The 20574-nt window shown below is 36.5% G+C and overlaps 1 protein-coding gene across 8 annotated transcripts in view; it reads left to right on the top strand.

Moving 5' to 3' along the window:
* Positions 1-20574, top strand: part of Gria4 (glutamate ionotropic receptor AMPA type subunit 4) — a 387848-nt gene that overhangs the window by 156357 nt on the left and 210917 nt on the right. For all 8 annotated transcript variants that reach the window (XM_013346099.2, XM_026779022.1, XM_026779020.1 and 5 more), the window contains one exon: positions 1706-1945. In XM_013346099.2, the coding sequence (XP_013201553.1) occupies positions 1706-1945 (240 nt within the window). The remainder of the gene's footprint in view (positions 1-1705; positions 1946-20574) is intronic.

The raw sequence follows: 20574 nt of genomic DNA, 5'->3' as shown, positions 1-20574 counted from the left end.
GGGGAGGAGGCGGAAATCCTCAATAAATAAATAAAAAAAATTAAAAAAAAAGAATCTACACATCTTATGTCTTAGCTTTCGATATACTGAGGCATTTTAATCTTTAGAACTTTTACTGCACTATAAGAGAATTATTTAAACTATAACTATGCAAAGAAACTGATGTCTAGAAAATGCTGCTTTTGCTTTTGGCATCTTCATAGGATGGTAGATTTATGTGCTCTCATTGAATTTTTACCATATTAAATTTCCATCATTTACACCATGAAAAAATTTTATGTTTTCATTATCTCTGAAAATAAGACAACATAATAATAGTAATAAAAACAATAATTCAGGCTAAGCAGTGAAATATTAGAATTTGAGCTTTTTTTTTACAAGGTTTGCAATGTTACTCTTATATTCCCATGTCAATTCTATCTTGAACTTTTCAACTGAAATATACTCTTTTGTCCTTTATTAAACCATATTGTTTACAAAAATATCCTGTGAGTGTCCTTTAGAAATGATCAACAGCATCTACTTTCTGCTCATTTTTATAATATCCTGTTATAACATGTATTCCTTATCCCTGATTTTTAAGTAAAATAGTAAATACAAATAATAGAAATATCTCTAGATTTATTCCAAAATCTCAGAAATTATATGATTCAGATAAAGTTGTTTTGTATATATTTCTAGAACTTTTAACATTTTAATAATCTTTTTCACTTATGTAGGCTGGAAAGATAGCTCAGTTAAGAGCACTTGATTACCTTGTAAAGGACCCAGGTTGTTTCTCAGTACCCACAACAGTTATCTCTCAGCCCTCTGGAACTCTAGTTCTAGGAGACCTTAGTCAGAGAAAAATCTACAATGCAGTCCTGTTTTACTAGAGGGGGGGGGATTAATATCTCCCGATGATTGTAGTTCTGTCTTTTAAAGTGTAAATGAGAAAAAGTCACCTAAGTTTGTTTCATAAATCAGTCATGCCATGGTAAGCAAAACACATTTGAGAAAGAATATAAACAATCTCCCTCGCTTTACAGCAGTTCAAAAATTTCTCTTTCTCCCGATAGGCCTGGCTCAGGATTTGGGGTGATTATTTTAGGGTTATAGTTACATAGTTGCTTCTGGTTCACTCAGTTGCTTATCTCTCAAACCCAGTTTTCTATTTTCAAACATGATTCAAGTAGACTTCAGAGTTGTGACAAAAATGAAATTAATACAGAGTAAAGTAATAAATAAAAAGGCAACAATTTGTTTATCATACGTGGTCAGAATAGATGTGCCAAGCACACAGCTTAGGAAGCAGGCAATTGTTTCATTGATTTCTACTTAAAAAATGTCAAAGTACATTATTATAGTTTTCAGGCAAGAACAAATACAGAAAAAAAATGTGTCTCTCATTCATAAGAGCATGGGATTTGAGATGTTTTAGAAGACCATATATTGCTTATTTTAATCAATTTTCTCTTTAATTTGAATTGGCTTTTTAAATGCAGACTTTTAGTTCAAACCAGCTTCATGGAAGCCTTGACTGTCAGCACAAACTCAAGAACTCACAGTTGACTGCACAATGTATGCACGCTTTTCTTGTGTTCCTTATCATAGTTGCTAACAGTTCAATGATTTTCTTTTAAACCTTCAGAGGCTGTAGACTTCAAGTGGCCAGTTCTGGAGTATAACAACTGGTGATGGCCCTCTCTTTCTGTTTTTCCCCCAGTCTGTTCCCAGTATTCTAGAGGAGTGTTTGCCATTTTTGGACTCTATGACAAGAGGTCAGTGCATACCTTGACCTCATTCTGCAGTGCCCTACACATCTCCCTCATCACACCCAGCTTCCCCACTGAAGGGGAGAGTCAGTTCGTGCTGCAACTAAGACCTTCATTGAGAGGTGCACTCCTGAGCCTGCTGGATCACTATGAATGGAATTGTTTTGTCTTCCTGTATGATACAGACAGGGGTAAGTACTATCCTTCTATATTACAGGAGCTCTAACCTTCAGTCTGAGATGACTTTGTATCATTTATGTGACTTAGCAAAAGCATTTTGATCCTTAATGCTTCTAAAACTAGAAAATAGTTTGGGTGTATTATCAATGTTTTAATTTCAATTCTCAGAAGATGTTTCAAATTTAAAATGCTTCTAGCAAGGCATGGTGACTTTTGCCTTTGATTGCAGCACTTGAGAGGCAAAGGCAGAGGCAGAAAGATCTCCATGACTTCTAGCATAATCTACCTATCAAGTTCCAGACCAGCTGAAAGTGCACAGTGAGACTCTGTCTCAAAGCAAAGGAAAGCAAGACAAAGCAAGTAACTCCTTATTTCCATGCAAACCAGTTCTGCAAGTTTGTTAAATCTGGGTCATAGAGAAAAACAAACAAGGTGTTTTTCTTCCATCAGTGGCAGTTCTTCCAAAACACTCTTTGATTATCTGGTTCTCCAAACTGTGTGCAAACATATCAACTGAGTAGCTCCATTGTTAAGTCTCCGGCAGATACCAGCAGGGCATTCACTAGATCAGTCAGTTCTGCAGCTGTGTATCTAAAGAATTCCTCAGATCTCAAAGTTGAAGGCTCAATTCCAGTGAGACAGCCTTCTGCCTCAGATGCCACCCACCCAACCTTAGGTTGTCTATCGGTGCATTTGACTAACCAGATTTGAGTATGTATTTATCATACTGCACATTGGGATTCTAGTGGTCATCTCATTCTGCTTGATTAATTAGTAGGATCAAGTCACAAAACTCAGAAACTCAGGATCACTTTGCTTATGTCTTATATGCTGTAATATTATATAATTGTTCCAAGAAGAGATATGTTTGGCAAAGTATGGAGGGGAAAATTTTTCCTCTGACTTGTTTTGGCATTCCTTCTTTAGTCTGTTTCATTTCTGGCTAGCATTATATTTACAGAATTGTTTTCTGCTCATTGCATAACACATTTCCAGAAATATAACAAATTATATTGTAGATAGTATTGTATATGTGTGTCCCATCTCAAAACCATTCAATGCTCGAGGTGATGTTGGACAGAGAAGAATTTGTTTGTATAGGTGAAGGTTGCATCTTATTTTTCTATGCCTATTTTATTGACTTTACTGCATTTGTGCTTTATTTTTAAAACTGTAAAACCCATAAAATACCATTATAAAAATAATATAGGAGGGCTGCATAGCAGTTAATGCTAAGGAAATTAACGTATTAATATCAACTCATATAAAAATCTAAATGCTGAGAGAAGCTCATTCTTTGAATAATCTTCCAGATAGAATTAAGAATATAGGAAATGGTGTCCTCAAGGTGGACAGGGAACTTGTAGTATGTACAGTATCTATTATAAGTGCCATCCTCTTCATTTTCTCAATCTTTAGTTGCTAATTACTACACTTGCTAACATTCTGATATCAGTTTCTTCTTTGTAACCCCTTTAGGGGTAGAATGGCACAGATAAAGGGTAGCCACTTCCTAGGTAGTGATCCTGAACCAATTGAGAGAGGAATAGTTAATGTATGTGGTATGTAAAAGTGTCATTCTCTTTTTTGTCTTCTTTGTATCTGGTTACTAGTTGCCACACTTGCTAACATTCTGATTTCTACCAGGACTGTGCTGCTTGATTCCCCAACCCCATTTTATAGATAAAATTAGGAATGATGATAAAACTAAGATAATTAGTAAGTAAACACAAATGAATTAAGAATCTTTTAGAGTCTATGAAAGTATAATATGAGAAAAGATGAATAATTTATCCATAATGCTTCACTGAAGTATGTCCTAGACTAGGAAAAGAAAATCTTTCCAACCCACAAATCAAACACAAAAAAATTTCTTGAAGTCTGAAATTTTCTTGTGGTGAATCCGCATAAAAACACTCAAGTGATTATCTATATTATAATGAATGCATCATAATTTAGAATACATTTTTATTATTAATCCAAATGCATTTGGTTATAAACATTGACTTACATACTTGCTGCCAGTTACCAAGTTTGAGGATAATCTGTTCCTGTAGGAGGAATAAAACCTTATATCTAATTTTACTTTCCTGCTTGACCAAGGATAACAAGGCAGATAAGAAAGATGAGGGTGTGTAAAGAGCCACAAAGAATATTGTAACTGAAGTAGGAACAGCAGACAGAAATGGACAAGGTGTCTTGTTGTCTCCATAGCAGAACTTTTAGATATTGTGATGTTTACTTCCTGTCCTTCTTAACTCACAGGTCCACAGGCTGGTACCATATTGAATTTAAAACGGGAACAATGTGTTGAAAATAGATAGAATTGAACTGACTCAGTGAGCCCCCCTATTGTGAAAAAAAGAGAGATCCACACTTTCTTGTTGCATTCTGCTGCTTCTGATTAAGTATGTAGGCATTACATTGAGATACAGGTGAAAATAAAACGAAAGAACTAGTTAAAGATAGGAAGAAGGGCTATGAAATGTCAACTCCTGGACTAGCAATAGTCATTAAAATCATGAACTCATAGCATCTACAGACACATGCTGAATTCCATTTTGCCGTCAACAGTCAGGCATGGACAGAGAAGAGAGTCCTACCCCCACTCATAAACTATTAGTTACTTGTGGATTCATGGAGTGACAAATCATTACCTTGAGTTATGAACCTACTAATGACACCATTAGGTTATAATGGACACTTCCAAATAAATAATCACACTTAGACCAACTGGGTCACAAAGCAAAGCCAATCATGAGCCTTGAAAAGGGATAGGTAGAGATAAGGGAGAATTGACAGAAATAAAAGGGAGATAGAGGGACTTAAACAGAGTGTAATCAGAGCACATTTTATTCTTGTATCAAATATCAAACAATAAAATTAACAAAATAGTACACCAATGTAAATTTTGAACGATTTGAAGGTAGATACTAAAAGCTAACTTGAATGAGTCCTATATCTAACAAGGACTGCCAAAGAAGGGGATTGAGCAAAGAACAAGAAGCAATGGCAAGGTTGGTCACAGAAAGAATAAAGCAGAGAAAATAAAAAAATAAACAGTCAGTTGACAGAAAGTCTTGAAGATGAATAGGTGTCTTCAGTGAACTTTTGCTTCTTACGGCCTTCTAAACGTTTGCTAGCTTAGTGTGGCCTAAATGGGGAAACAAGGGCAGCACATGACAATCTCCATGAATGACTCTAGTGGGCATCTGTCTTAGTTACCATTCTATTGCTGTGTTGAGACACCATGACTAAGGCAATTCGTATAAAAGAAAGTATTTAACTGTAGACTTATTTACACTTTAGAGATTTTATCCATTACCATCATGACTGGGAACATGGTGACACTGGAGAAATAGGTGAAAAATTTATGTCCTGATCCACAGACAGGCATAGGGAGAGATAGAGATGGAGGGGGGCTGGTATGGGCTTTTGAAATCTCAGTGACCACACCCCCCAATGATAGTCTGTCTCCAACAAGAACACACCTACCTCAACAAGGTCACACCTATATGAGTCTATGGGGGCCGTTCTTATTTAAATCACTACAGCCTTTTAAAAGATGCTAGACATACTTGGTTACTGACAGTTCCTGTGTGACTGTTCTTTGCCTACTTCATTTGGGTATCAATATTGGCTTGCTGAACATAAAATAGTAGCAGGTAGATATTGACTAAGACCTTTGAGATTCTTCACTGGAAAGGGAAGTATTACCACAGCCTAGATATTTAAAATTACAGCAAGCAAATGCAAAGTATACTAATCTAGAGCCTGATTTTTTCCATTCTGATTATGTTAAATATTCTTTAAAATTATTAAATCTGTATGAGGACTTTTTCATTTGATAGAGCTACAAACTTACTTACTTCAAAACTGAGATATTCAAATTTGTCTGAGTTCTAAGATGGTACATGCTAGACTGACAGACTATGGATATAAAGGTTTAACATAGTTTTATTTGAAAAAAAAAAAGCCCACATAGGTTTCTTAACAATTCCATATTTTGAGTGACCATGATCTTCTAAAGCAATGGGTTTCCAGATGATTAATAATTGCCTGAGAAGCCTTTTGTAAAGCAATAGCAACAGTCATTCTGGATAAAGGTTTGAAGAACTGGGGGAAGAATTTCCTTGTGGGTCCCTGGTTGAATACATTGCCCAAGGGAAAAAATACAGTGGCAAATCTATGCAAATTGCCAAGTCTCAACTAACAATATTCCTTAGGCATTATTCAACATGATACTTAGGGCAAAAAATTAGCAAAAACTTATTATGTATTGGAATGAAAAAAATAGTTGTTAGATGCAAAATATAAATTCTCTAACTGAAGCCTTAAAACCCCATGCCAGTCTTTTGCATATCCAAGCAAAATATTTAATCCTGTAGCCAAGACCTCAGCAGTAGATGATCTAAGGCCAAAGTGTTAAGTACCTGTTTTCAAATTCAAGCTTTACAAGTTATTATACTTGACCTTGAAGAAATGCTCAAATATTACTAGTTCAGAGGTACTTTTCTGTACCGGAAAAAAAAAGTAGAATTAAAAAAGAGATCTACTGGGTGGTTCATTATGAGTTAAACATTAAATTCTTATAAAGGGAATACTGCTTTAGAGACATCATTCTTTTATTGTTATCATCATTATTACAAGCACAATGGCCCTATTATATTTTGAGTTAAATCTCCAAATAGATGATATTACAACATTGTTGTTGTTGTTGTTGTTGTTTTCAAGACAGGGTTTCTTTGTATAACAGCTCTGACTGTCCTGTAACTCACTTTATAGACCAGGCTGGACTCAAACTCACAGAGATCCACCACCACTGCCAAGCCATTTTAATATTCTTACTCATGAGTTAAAGGTGTTTAGTTGATAGATAATATTATGGGGGAAAGTTATGGCCATTAAATTCTGTGTTACTTAATGAGAGTACCCTGTACTGAGTTGAAAATCCCTAACTGTAATAACAAATGATGTATTATTCATGTACAAACATACACATACCTAACTCATTTTCATTTGAGGAATCTTAATATTTAATCCCAAAACTGATAGATTCTTTTTTTCCCAGAGAAAAACTTCTATTTGGGACAATTCATCTATAACTAGTAGGTGACTCTAGAATTATTCTGATCTGTCACCTTAACAACATCTCTATCAGACATCGTACTCATTTCTTTTCCTGCATTGCCACAGATGTTTTGATCATTATTTTACAACATGACTCAGTTGAACCCTGAATCACAACAATCTACAGAAGAGCAAACAAAATGCTCAAGGAGCATCTGAGATTAAAATCAGAGGAGCAATGGTGAGTCCAGTGGAGGGGCCATGCCTCAGAATGTTAGAGTAAGGACATCTAAATGTACAAATACAGCATCTTTTAAAAGTATGGAAAAGTTCATGTTCAAAGTAAGAGAAGACTGTAATCCTTTTTGTGGGGGTCACAAGGGACACAGAGATAATTAAAATGTCTACACAAGTATGAATGAGCAAAGAAAGCACACCAGGTAGCACAGACTCAAGCATGGAAGGGTTTTCTGTTTGAGGAGAAGTTGGGCTTGAATGGAAGCTGTGTGGCATTGACTTAATGGGAAGGGGAAGCTAAGGCTGGTACCCTTCACTGAGATCATCTTAGAGTCATGGAGTAGCTTACTTAAGCGTGTCTTGAAAACATCACTAAGACAAGATTAGATAAAACAAGACATCTATGAGACAAGATTCTCCCGAAAAAATCTATTGAACCCATGGCAATCATCCAAAATTCCTTTTATCATTTTATCATTTCTTGGTTGTGGGTGGTACATTCCTTTAATTCCAGTGTTTTGAGTGAGAGACATGTGGTTCTCTAAGTTCGAGACCAGCCTGGTCTACAGAGTGATTTCCAGGACAGTCAGAGCTACACAGAAAAGCCCTGTCTTGAAAACAAATCATTTATATTTTCTTTGAGATGATAACTAGGCTTTAGTATCTAAAGAAAACAATCATTACCACATAAAAGATTATGGTATCACTATTTTTCAAAGTTTTAAGACATTTTTTTTTTGTTTAATGGGATCAGATTAAGAGCATAACAGCCATCTTCCACTGTAGAGTGAGCTCAATACTCTTCTTTACTGTTGCTAAGCTTGGACTTTTAATTTGAAAGGTGGATGAAAGAATTTTCTGAGAGATCTATCTCACACAGGTTAAATTGCCAGAACCCTGTGAAAGAATACTGTATTCAACTTTACCCTGTAGGAGACTATTTAGCTCTTAACTAAATTGATGCCATAGAAAGAGGTGTTTTCTGTGAATGTTCATGGTGCTCTCCTTCACTCAATAACTGGTAACTCTTTGGCCTTCCAAAGATGAATTTTTTAAGAAAATATATAAGAGAAATATTTCCACCAATTTTTACTTAGGGAATGTTTGAATTATGACTCACTTAAAAATCTGTTCTCTTTGTAAATTTCTTAAAATACCTTAAGCACAACCTTGAAATGCCACCTCAGAATAGAAAATAAACAGAATCTGAAAATAACATGAACATTTGTCACTGATGTGCACTTATTCTGTTCTTTTTCTGTAGTTTTACATAGATAACAGTGAAATACCTTAATGTCCATGTAGTTTCCTGTAGTTTTACATAGTCACAGTGAAATATCCCAATGTCCATGTAGATTTTCTCTGTGAAATGTATCTTTCTTAAACCATTTCACTTACTTCATTTTTTAAATTTTAAATTATTCTCATTATATTAACCAGTATTCACTAAAATTAAAATAATGGTAATAAAGTGTATAGTTTCCAAGACTGCTAGTGAACACCTGTAATCAGGAGTTTAAAGCAGGAAAAGTTTCAACTAGTGCCCAGCCTTGCCTCATAGAAGGTTCAAGGTGAACAAAAAAAAAAATATCATGTTTTAAAAATATACAGAAACAAAAAATATCAAAATCAAAATATATCTTTAAGTCTAAAAACCACACTTTTAAAGTAAAGTTATATTAGAAAGACCTTTCCCTCAAAGAAATGCATTAATTGACACAAAGGTCTTAAGTGCCTAAACCTGGGGGTAAGCAGTAGCCATCTGTGGTAGCTGCATGTTGCCTTCATATTATTGTAGTTGGGGAGAGGTAGGTAATGTTTGAAGAGGTAAACAGCAAAGAATGTGTAGTGAGGAGCCTGCCACCCGGCTCCCAGTTGCCTGGCTAGCTTATGCCCTGAAATAACAACACAGAAACTGTATTCCTTTAAACACTGCCTGGCCCATTAGCTCTATCCTCTTCTTGGCTAACTCTCTCATCTTGACTAACCATGAGGTGGTGGTCTTACCAAGAAAGATTCTAGTGTACATCCATCTTGGGCTGGAGCATCATCGCGTCTGCCCTGGAGAGGAGCATCATGGCGTCTGAACTCACTTCCCTTCTTCCCAGCATTCTGTTCTGTCTACTCCACCCACCTATGTTCTGACCTATCAGGCCAAGCAGTTTCTTTATTAATTAACCAATGAAAGCAACAGATAGAGATAGGACCTTCCCACATCAAGAATGAAACTCAATAACTTAATTTTTTAATCACAACCATTCTCTTAATAGTGCCTGAGCTGAAAACCATTGTTTCTTATCCAAAAGCATGGAAAGAAAGTCACTTTAGACTTACTATTCCTCTATTCCTCAAGAGAACATAGTTATGGTGACAGGATTAAGCCATTGGGTCAGACATTTCAATAGCCAAGGTGTTCATCAAACCCTGAATCACATGATACCAGTGGTCATGTACAGGGCCCAGACATATAATAAGCAGAAGACCTTTGAAGTAATACAACCATTAGAAGTGAGCACAAAGAACATCCCATGTTAGCAAGAGCCCCTTATGCTGCTGCAATTAGTAGAGATTTACAGGCTGCAAAGTGAAATAAATATAATTGAAGAATATCTAATTTGACATTGAGAAAGATACCCTGAATTCTCTCTAATATTATGTGCAAATCAAAAAGTTAAAACTGTTGAATTATTCAAGATAACAACAGTCAAAGTATAACAACTATAAGGCATGTGAGGACTCACATACATGTGTTAGATCAGTGAGCTTCTAAAATAACCTGGACCCTGAATGTTGGTAAAGATTTCCCTCTAGAGAAAGAGAACAGTCATGTGGAAATCACCCTGGAAGGTAAGGTCAGCATACACAATAACATCAGACATTCCACACTCAAAGCTCTATAATTAGAATTTACCAGTTACCACAATTTTTTTTCATGCTTTGTTTGTTTGGTTGGTTGGTTGATTGATTAGTTGGCTTTTTTTTTCTGGTTTTGTTTTTAATGTTTGGCCATGGTGTCCAGTCTCCAAGAAATGGAGTTACAGACAGTTGGCAGCTGCCATTTGGGTTCTTGCAATTTAACCAATGTCTTATGGAAGAGCAGTCAATGCTCTTAACAACAAACCCTCTGTTCTTACATCCACCCTCATGAATTTTCTTAAAATTCATGTTAAACTCTAGAACAAGAATCATTAAACTATAACCAAGGGACCAGATTTGATCAACATCTACCTGTAAACAAAAATCTTTTTGGAATACATCACACCCAACCTTTGGCTGTTGTCTGTGGATGCTTTTCTGGTGCTATTGTGGAGATTATATAGCCCCCCAAAATATAAAACATTTGCTACGTGAAAATGTCAATAAATTATTTTAATAATACATTGCTGTGCCTGTAGAACAGAGCATTGCTCAGCCCTCCTCAGAGAAGCTGCTTCATGCACCAAATGAGAATTAACAGAGTCATGGCCAAACAGTGTGCAGAGAGTGAGGGATTTTGGAGCACTTAGCCCTAAATGGATGTCTTTATCAAACTGTTCTCCTCAAGACTCAAGTATTTGAGGAAATACTGTAAGGGAACTTATGGATTACTTCAAGGGACAGTGTCTTCCAGAAACAGGACTGACACACATGAACTCAGAGGCTATGGCAGCATGCACAATGCTACACAGCCTCAAATCAAACAAAACCCTAGCACTGAGAAAGAGAAATAGACACAAAGTACTTCCTTTAACCAAAAGCTATTTACAATTGATACCTACTGGGGAAATGAAAAGTGATTTTTTTTTTCCCTAAGACTATCACTGGGTCTATTAGCCACATTCCAGAGCAGGCCACATATTCAGGTGTAATTGGCCAATACAAAATGGACTCCGTGCTTTATTTTGCACTTTTTGTTTGTTTTCCCTTACTGTTTGTTTTAGTTTGTTAATTTTAATTTGCATTTCTTATTTTTGTGGGTTTTTTTATGAAGTTGAGGCAGTAGGCAGGAGAAGAGGATCTGGGAGGAGTTTGGGGAGAGAAGATAGGATCAAAATATACTTATGAGATAATTGGTTAAAATTTAAAATATTTACTAATTGGCTCCTTAGAAGACTTTGAAAATCTTTACCTGGATGGAGGTGGGTGGTCCTTGGACTTCCCACAGGGCAGGGACCCTGATTGATCTTTGGGCTTACGAGGGAGGGGGACTTGATTGGGGGGGGGGAATGGGGGGGGGGGGAGGGGAAGAGACAGAAATCTTTAATAAATAAATAATAAAAGAAAAGAAAAGAAAATTAAAAATTTTCTTCATTGGAAAATGATTACTTCAATGGAATTATCTTATATAGGGAAGATACTTTCTCTTCATTGAAAATTGATTACTTCAATGGAATTATCTTATATAGGGAAGATACTTTCTCTTCATTGAAAATTGATTACTTCAATAGGATCATCTTATACAGTGGAGATGATCAAGTTTATGAGATATATATAACGATGTGTGCTCTAGTTACTAAAACACAAATTTACAAAATACAAAATTCAAAATTACTTATAAAAGCAATTTGGTAAACAGTTGTGAAGTTGGCTTTTGATTTTATAGAAGAATGTAATTGTGGATGCCATGGAAACAGGTTTTTTAAATATTTAGTATCATCAACATAGGTGTATTCACCATGTTTGACCTAGGTGAGTATTTCTGTCTTTTACAATGAAATATTCTTTTGATAACTGGATAAGTAGGATGCAGCCCTTCCTACCTAAAGGCTATTTCCTCATTGCCAGGATTCCACTGACTCATAGGGCTCTTTAAATCTTTCATTTCAAAATACAAACCAAGACTTTTAGGCTATTTGTTTACCTTTCTTCATGACATAGGTCTATGAAAAAGAAAGTTAATAAAAAAAATGTTTCAGGCATTTATGTGTGTATGATTTATGTGAACATATGAACTGAAGTAAAACTTTACATAAGATGGCAGGTTATCACCTCAGTCATATATAAGGTGTTTGTGTATATGTGTTTGCCATGAGTTAATTATCAATCTATATATTTTACATTAAACTTGGAATTATTGTAATGTGATAAAATTTCTATAATAAAATTAATTCAATTATTTCTGAAATCCTAATTAGATTTGTGTGTTTGAATGAGCTTTTGTTTCGTTTCAATGCTTTACACAAAAATTCAGTTAAATAGATTAAAGATACTAGAGATAAAGGTAGATTAACGATATTAGCTCTATGACTGAGCAGTAGTACTGCACACCTTTAATCCCAGCACTCAGGAGGGAGAGGGAGAGGCAGAAGCAGGTGGATCTCTGTGAGTTCTAGGCCAGCCTGATCTACAGAACAAGCTTCAGGATAGGCTCCAACGATACACAGAGAAACCCTGTCTCAAAAAGTTAAAATATGTTTTTATCACAGCCTCCTAAATCATCTTTCAGAATTCACCCTTACCCCAAACAGAATCTTCCATTACTGTCCTTAGCCCAAACCACAAAAGTCATGGTAAATCTCTTCACTCAGGCAGATCACCCAACATTCTCAGGGTTTTTTCAGATGCTTCATTAAAAATCCAAAGACTTGTAATAGCATGCCAGGTGCATCCATCTCCAATGTTTACCATATGCTCATTGTTCTGCCCACAGATGCAAATTTGTTTTCATTTCCACAAATGAAAGACAGACAGATCTCTCTCCCTTGCTTCTTCAAATCTCTACTCAAAGCTGTGTCCTCACAGCAAGGACTTCCTGACTACTTCTGTACAAGTCCCTCCCACCTCGATGCCTTTCTGTTTTTTTGTGTGTAACACACTGAATTTAGTGTCACATGATTGAGTGCAGGTAGGGTTTATTTTCTGAAACTTGGACAGCATACTCATGGCTACACCAAATTATTGTTCTCTAAAATAAAAACACTGTTCTCTAGAGACTTTTAACTGCTAATAGCTCCTCAGAGAACTGGAGTCTGTTAAGCCCATTGTAGAAAGCTGACAGCTACCATCTTGTGTATGTCATATTCAGATAATCACAGCTCTGTGAGTTCATGAGCACTGTTGTCAAGACAGCTTTACATAACTCCCCACTCTTCCCTATCACCTGCCTCTTACATTCTTTTCATGCCTCTTCCAGAATAATTCTACTGCCCATCATGATATTACCCATTTTCGTTTTTTTTAATTGTGTGGAATAATTTATTATCATTATTTTTTTTTATTGAAAAAAAATCTGCCTCTCCCAGCCTCCCATTTCCCTTCCCCTCCTCCCACTCCTCTCCCCCTTCCCCCACTCCTCTCCCCCTCCCTCTCCAGTCCAAAGAGCAGTCAGGGTTCCCTGCCGTGTGGAAAGTCCAAGGTCTTCCCCCCTCCGTCCATGTCTAGGAAGGTGAACATCCAAACTGGCCAGGCTCCCACAAAGCCAGAACATGAAGTAGGATCAAAACCCAGTGCCATTGTCCTTGGCTTCTCATCAGCCCTCATTGTCAGCCACGTTCAGAGAGTCCGGTTTTATCCCATGCTTTTTCAGTTCCAGTCCAGCTGGCCTTGGTGAGCTCCCATTAGATCAGCCCCATTGTCTCAGTGGGTGGGTGCACCCCTCGTGGTCCTGACTTCCTTGCTAATGTTCTCCCTCCTTGCACTCCTCATTGGGACCTTGGGAGCTCAGTCCAGTGCTCCATTGTGGGTCTCTGTCTCTATCTCCATCCATCGCCAGATGAAGGTTCTATGGTGATATGCAAGATATTCATCAGTATGGCTATAGCATAGGGCCATTTCAGGTTCCCTATCCTCAGCTGCCCAAGGAACTAACTGGGGACATAGCCCTAGGCACCTGGGAGCCCCTGTAGGTTCAAGTCTCTTGCCAACCCTAAGATGGCTCCCTTAATTAAGATATATACTTCCCTGCTCCCATATCTACCCTTCCTTTATCCCAACCATCCTATTTCCCCAAGTTCCCCCATCCTCCCCTTTCACTTTTCTCTCCCCATCTCCCCTTACCCCCATCCCACCCCACCCCCAAGATCCCAATTTTTCGCCTGGCAACCCATTTTCTTTCCCCAGTTTTCTTTTCTCTGCCACACATTCCAGCTCTCTTCTCCTCTTGTGCTTTACTTAGTTAATGCAGGAACATTACAGAAGGGCATTTGGCTGGTTTAGTCACTGAAATATTCTTAGGGTCTAGAATTTTATATATTCTATGTAATTCTATATCTGAGACATTGAAAGTGCTCCAGATATACATTTTTAACATGAGTGAAAATAATTAATAGGAAGAATGAAGAACTAAGCCTGAATATTTGCATCATAATTATCATGGAAAAGGATTTGTTCTGTTGCTTCTGTTGGTTCTACTGGTTCAGAATCTCAGGAATAAATCACCCTGTGGTTGGCTTTTAGATCATATAGAAACTCACAGCCTTCTGCTATCCTTCACTCTTTATCAAATTTTCTTTATTGAGAAAGCAAGTTGTTATTTTTTGCAGATCGTACTTTGCAGATGGTAATGCTGTGCTTTGATTTAGAAAGATTTGGAAAAAATTGAAAACGCTAACTTGCTCAAAACTCAACAAACTTAAGCCCAATGTATTGTGTAGATTTTGGATGAAGAACCATTCTGAATAAAAATATGAGTAGAAAAGCAAAACTATGAACAAATCAAAAGGACTATTAAATATATCAGGAAAATGTTTTAAGTGGTATCTGAAACTTTTTTGAATCATTCATATAATAATACGAAGCACTTTTACAGCATAACCATGTCAAGCCTGGGGCTACAAGCCTTACACAGACAAACCCATTCATTTTCAATTAAGTAGGTGAAGCTGTTTTCATTTTACAGAAGGAAAAACTGAGACCCATCATGGCTATAAACTTGTTCAACATCACACAGGGACTTAGAGGCCAGTTGGACTTCTGAATCTATGCCATGAACATCTTTGTTCTGCCATGAGGACCTCCACCTTTACTTTAAAACAGAAATAGTCAAAGACCACAGTAGAGAAAGCACACTCTGGATGATTGAGTATTCTTCATCCTGGGCAACCCTAACAGTTTATGAAAGGCAAAAATAAAAAAAAATAAAAATAAATTAAAAAAGAGCCAGCAAAAGATCAAAATATTTCTTGCTTTAGAATTTATTTTATTTCAGCATGGGCATCTGAGTTCTGCAGCTGCCACGTATGCTCTTTTGTGTGGCCACAGGTGTTGGCTGAATGAAGAGAGCACACAACAGCAGTGACAAGGCAGGCACAGTGGGGACTGCCAGCACAGGAGGTGGTGATGCCAAGCTTACTACTCAGAGTCAAACATATGCCTGTGCCAGTTTTCTTCCAAATGCTTTTCTATTGAAGCAAAACAAACTTGTCTTTAATGAGTGTAGTAATAGGCGGCGGGCTGCGTCCCCGGCGCCCAGCCGCCCGCACGGCTAGCTTCACCCGAAATAACCACACGGAAACTGTATTCTTTTAAACACCGCTTGGCCCATTATATCTAGCCTTTTCTCGGCTAACTCTCGCACATGGACTAGCCCATTTCTAATAACCTGTGTAGCCCCCGAGCTGGCTTACCAGGAATGATCTTAACCTGCGTCTGCCTGGAGTGGGAGAATCATGGCGACTCTCTGATTCAGCTTCTTTCTCCCAGCATCCTGCTCTGTTTTCTTCACCTACCTAAGGGTTGGCCTATCAAATGGGTCTAGGCAGTTTCTTTATTAATAAGAAATCACTCCCACATCAAATGAGAATGTTCATTTGAAGTAAACATCCATTAAAGTCTTATATTGAATTTTAGGAAATTTAGGCAATGCTTTGGAGTCCATGAGAAAAAAAATCAAGAAAAACAAAATGGTAATCAGACAAGATATATTAAATGAAAAAATAAAATCAAATAATGCACAACAAGAGAAAGGAAATCCAGTTCCTACATTGTTGTCATTCTGTGCAGTTACATGAATATCTGTGAGTGGAATGCATTGTGTTCTGTACTCAGGAAATCCACTTATAAATGCACAGAAAACAGGAGATGATGTGGAGATTTAAAGACACAATACCATGTTTTCAATGTGAGACTAGACACTTTCAATAGAGGTTAGACTTCAAAATAGCATATAAGATGTTAATGGAGGCTTTTAGGTAAAAGAAAAAGAGTGCATACTGGGAAGAAGCATTGAGACAAAATGAAGAAGCAAGGAGTTGGGATCAGCAGGAGTGATGAGCATTCCATATTAATATGAAACCATCCCCAGGAAGTAAGCCAGGATCCCTTAAGGAGCAGTGTGTACTCTGGTTCTCTCAGAAACAGAACATACAACTGATATTTGGTTAATGCTGAGTGAAAAACATTCTCCTGTGAAGTTAACCATGCCCTAATTGAGGAACTGCTTTAGAAAGGGTGGATCATTGTGCTCAGAGGAAACCTTAGAAAGGATAGTATTTGAGCTGAGCCAAGCATATAGACTGTGAGATTCCATATAAAATAGACACATCTTTCTTGAGAGAAAGAAAGAAAGGAAGGAAGGAAGGAAGGAAGGAAGGAAGGAAGGAAGGATATTATCACATTATGGTGTTGTTCAAATAGTAAAAACTCAATTATTGTTACTTGGGAATAGAGGGTGTGGGATAAGTGATTCGGTAGGGAGGATGAGGAAGATAAGGAGGATGGTGTTAAGACAACTAAGAATTGGATCATGTTTGATTATGAAAGCCCTACATAAGAATCTGGAAAATTATGCATTATGTGAAGTGATACTAATGGTTATTGTAAAATAAATTAACTCATGATTAAAGTTCATACTTTAGACATTGAACTATCATAGAAGATTCGGTGACAAGAAAATCAACTGCAAAAGTGACACTGAGATGTGTAAAAAAAATAAAAATGAGCATCATGTAACACATATGTCATATGTAACACATGTAAGCCCTAAGAAGGCATAGAGTAAGTACATGAGTCATTAAGTGTGCAGCTTAGGTCAATGATTATCATTAGATTTGCTGACAGATATTACTTTTAAAGATTTTTGCTTTGGGTTTGATTTAGAAAAAGAAACAAAATATAAATGACAACTTGAATCAAAATTTGAATTCCTATATCTTTTATGTATTTTCAGCACATATCCCATATGCTAGTGAAACTGTCAATATGTCCATTTCATTCATTAGTCCTTATTATAGTCAAGTATGTGTACAACAAAGATGTTAAGAAGTTCTAGTTTGCTATGAATTCACGGTATACCTAGCATCCTAAAACAAAGAGAATTAAATTAAATCCATGCTGCTGGCAGTCCTGAATTCTGATGCCCCCTATTTAAAGACATCTGATGCTCATGATGGGCTTGCTTTGCTCTATAGACTTTGGAAGGTTCCAAAGAAAAACTTCTTTCTTCTTGAAAATATTGTGTGATCAGCACATGTTTTCAAATTATATGTGTTTTCTTCATTTGGCAAAATACATATAAATGCATTTTTAAAATTTTGAGTACATGGTCATATTTTTTCAGCCGCTCTTCTTTTTATTCAAAGTATGTCAAACACTTGTTTTAGCATTATCTATGGTTTGGATCTGAAAAGATCTCTCAAAATCCTGTGTGGTAGAGACTTGATCCCTTGAGTTTTTGAGAGTCAATGGAAACCTAGTGGAGATGGTTAGGTCATTTGGGACTTATCCTCAAGAGATGATGGGAACCTGTCTGCTTCTTGCTTCTCATTTACTTCCTGGTATGAGACAAGTATTTCTCCTATTATACATACAGGCTTTTCAATTATATGCCACCATAAACCCAAATCATCAGGCCACTTATGTACTAACAAACATCTCTACAACTGTGAGCTAGGATACACTTTCCCTCTTTATAAATAAATCCCAATTTTTTTCATGATGGAAAAAGTATGACTAACACTTCATTTCAATTCATACTTCTCCAAATTTAACATTTGGAGACAGGGTTTCTCTCTGTAGCCCTAGCTGTACTGAAACTTGTTCTGTAGATCAGGTTTGCCTTGAAGTCAGAGATCACCTGCCTCTGCCTCCCTAGTGCTGGGATTAAATGTGTGCACCACTACCACCTGACTTTAACATTAATTCTTTAAACAACTAATCATCCAGGTTCTTCTGAGTCTAGAATGTCATCTATTCCTAAGAGAATAGCATACAGTAAGATTGTTTGGTTCCCTGCCCACTGACTGGGGTCTCACTTCTGGTAAAGGATTCCTCTGCTTACCAAACTGATTTCCTCTAAACTCTTATTACAGTTGTTTCTTTTTTTAATTTTCACAAATATTAAAGTGGAATAATTTCTTCTCAGTTCTCTTTAGATCTCCTTAACATAAAATCAGAGCTTTCACCTGAGACCTTTTACATTCTTTCAGCATGCTTGGAATTTGTATTCATTTCCTTCTAGTCAGTCCCTGTTGCCATCAGGAAATAATCCTTTCCCATCAAAGTTAATCCTCCTAGTGAGCCCATGGCTTACCTTATACTTAGAGGTGCCTCCTTTAAATGAGGAATTCGCGGCCCACTCTCTGCCCCACCATTCCTTGTCCCTGTGTCTATAATACACAATCTCCATATACACAGATGACCAAAATTTCATATATTTTTTTATAATGACTGTAATCCTACACATTTTCTGCTTATCAGAGGACAGAAAAGGCTGTGGATAGAACATCCAATGAATGTCATGATGGGATAATGAGAAAATGTGTGATGACCAAACAATGCAGTGGCATCACTGGTCCTTTTTCCTCCATCTTCAAAGTCACCTACTTTGAATTTCTAAATTTCAATTCCTTTGTCACATAGCTTTCTCCACTGCATATATTTACAATTATAAAAACAAAGATAATTCAGGATAATTCCTAAATCTTAAATCATTAACTGAAGATGATCAAATCAGGGGAAAATGTGTTTTCAAGTAAGCTAATAGTCATGGGCTCCCATGGGTTAAGAATTGTACATTTTAAGAGAGTACAGTTGCTCATATATATATATATATATATATATATATATATATATATATATATATATTCTTGTTCAGGATTCAGTCAGCATGATAAACAACAAAGCCAGCTCAAGAATAACAATTGTATTTTAATGGTTTAAAGGGGAAAACTCATGCTGCAAGAGTGGGAGGTCCCATTGCCTACATGTCTGGCAGGCACCGTGCAGAGAGAGAGCGCACCTGGGTCCTCCCAATTTTTCTTTCTGGAGTCCTGGTCGCCATACCTTAATTAGATGTGATTGGTTGACAGAGTTTCCTCATCATCTCCCCCTTTTGTCTAAACAAAATCGGTCCAAACCCAATTCAACTATATACAATAGGAACAGATACCAAATATAAAATTACAAACAATAAACAATATTAAGCAAGGAACATGTAATAAAAGTTTTATTAAACATTGTATTTCAAGGAGTCTAAATATTGCATTGAAAATAAGCTTGTCTATGTAATGAAGAAGGTTAACTACAATTATCTAATCTTTAACTCAATCCAAGATCTGAGAAAGGAAACAATATTACTTGAGTAAACAGGAATTGCAATTGATAAACTTCCAAAATGTGCAACAAGTGACAGAGACAACTGACTACCTGGGCAATCACCCAAAGTCTCATTTGCAATGTTGAAGCAACCAACTTTGGCTAAGGCCTAATGTAACTGACATACCATTTTTAAAGGCAAGAAACTTTTTAAGACTAACTTACCCTGTCTTGGCAGGATATGATAGTCTTGTTTTATCCATTTACGGATACTCTGCATCTCTGTCAGTGGTTGAAATATAGGCATTTCTTTGCCCAAAGGCAAGTTCTGCCAAAAAGAAAGTCTCCAGGTGGAGTGTCTTTGGTGTTCAATATTCTCTCAGTAATAGATCAGTGTTGCCAGGAGCTATTGTGTCTCATTACCACGAAACTCTAAGTTAGATTAAAGGCCATTTTCTACAGCTCTTTGAAGAGGTTGAAGATTATCTATCTATACTGAATATATTCTTTATGTATCTAAAGAATCTGATTAGTCTAATTATAAATATGACAAACATAGATGACTATTGATCTATAATTTTTAACACCTATCTAACTTAAATACTAAGACAATAAACAACTGTGAAATAAATGAGGACAATGTCCTTTAAATGTAAACAATGTATAAGTATCTTTAGATAACCTTAGGGTACTTGGAGCTGTCTACTTTTTCTGATGTTATTCCTGGAAAGGCAGGTAAAACTCTGGGGAATTTATCCCGGAGAGTTTTATATACTGACAAAGTTAAATTTTGCCTTCTTACCTTTTGCTCTTGGTCATCAAAGTCGATAATTTCCTCAATCTTTTTAAATCTGTTTACCATTGCCTTCTGCAAGGTCTGGAT

This window comes from Microtus ochrogaster, chromosome 5 (assembly GCF_000317375.1).
Source record: "Microtus ochrogaster isolate Prairie Vole_2 chromosome 5, MicOch1.0, whole genome shotgun sequence".
In the NCBI taxonomy this organism is placed as follows: domain Eukaryota; kingdom Metazoa; phylum Chordata; class Mammalia; order Rodentia; family Cricetidae; genus Microtus; species Microtus ochrogaster.
This window is presented reverse-complemented; position numbering and strand designations above follow the sequence as displayed.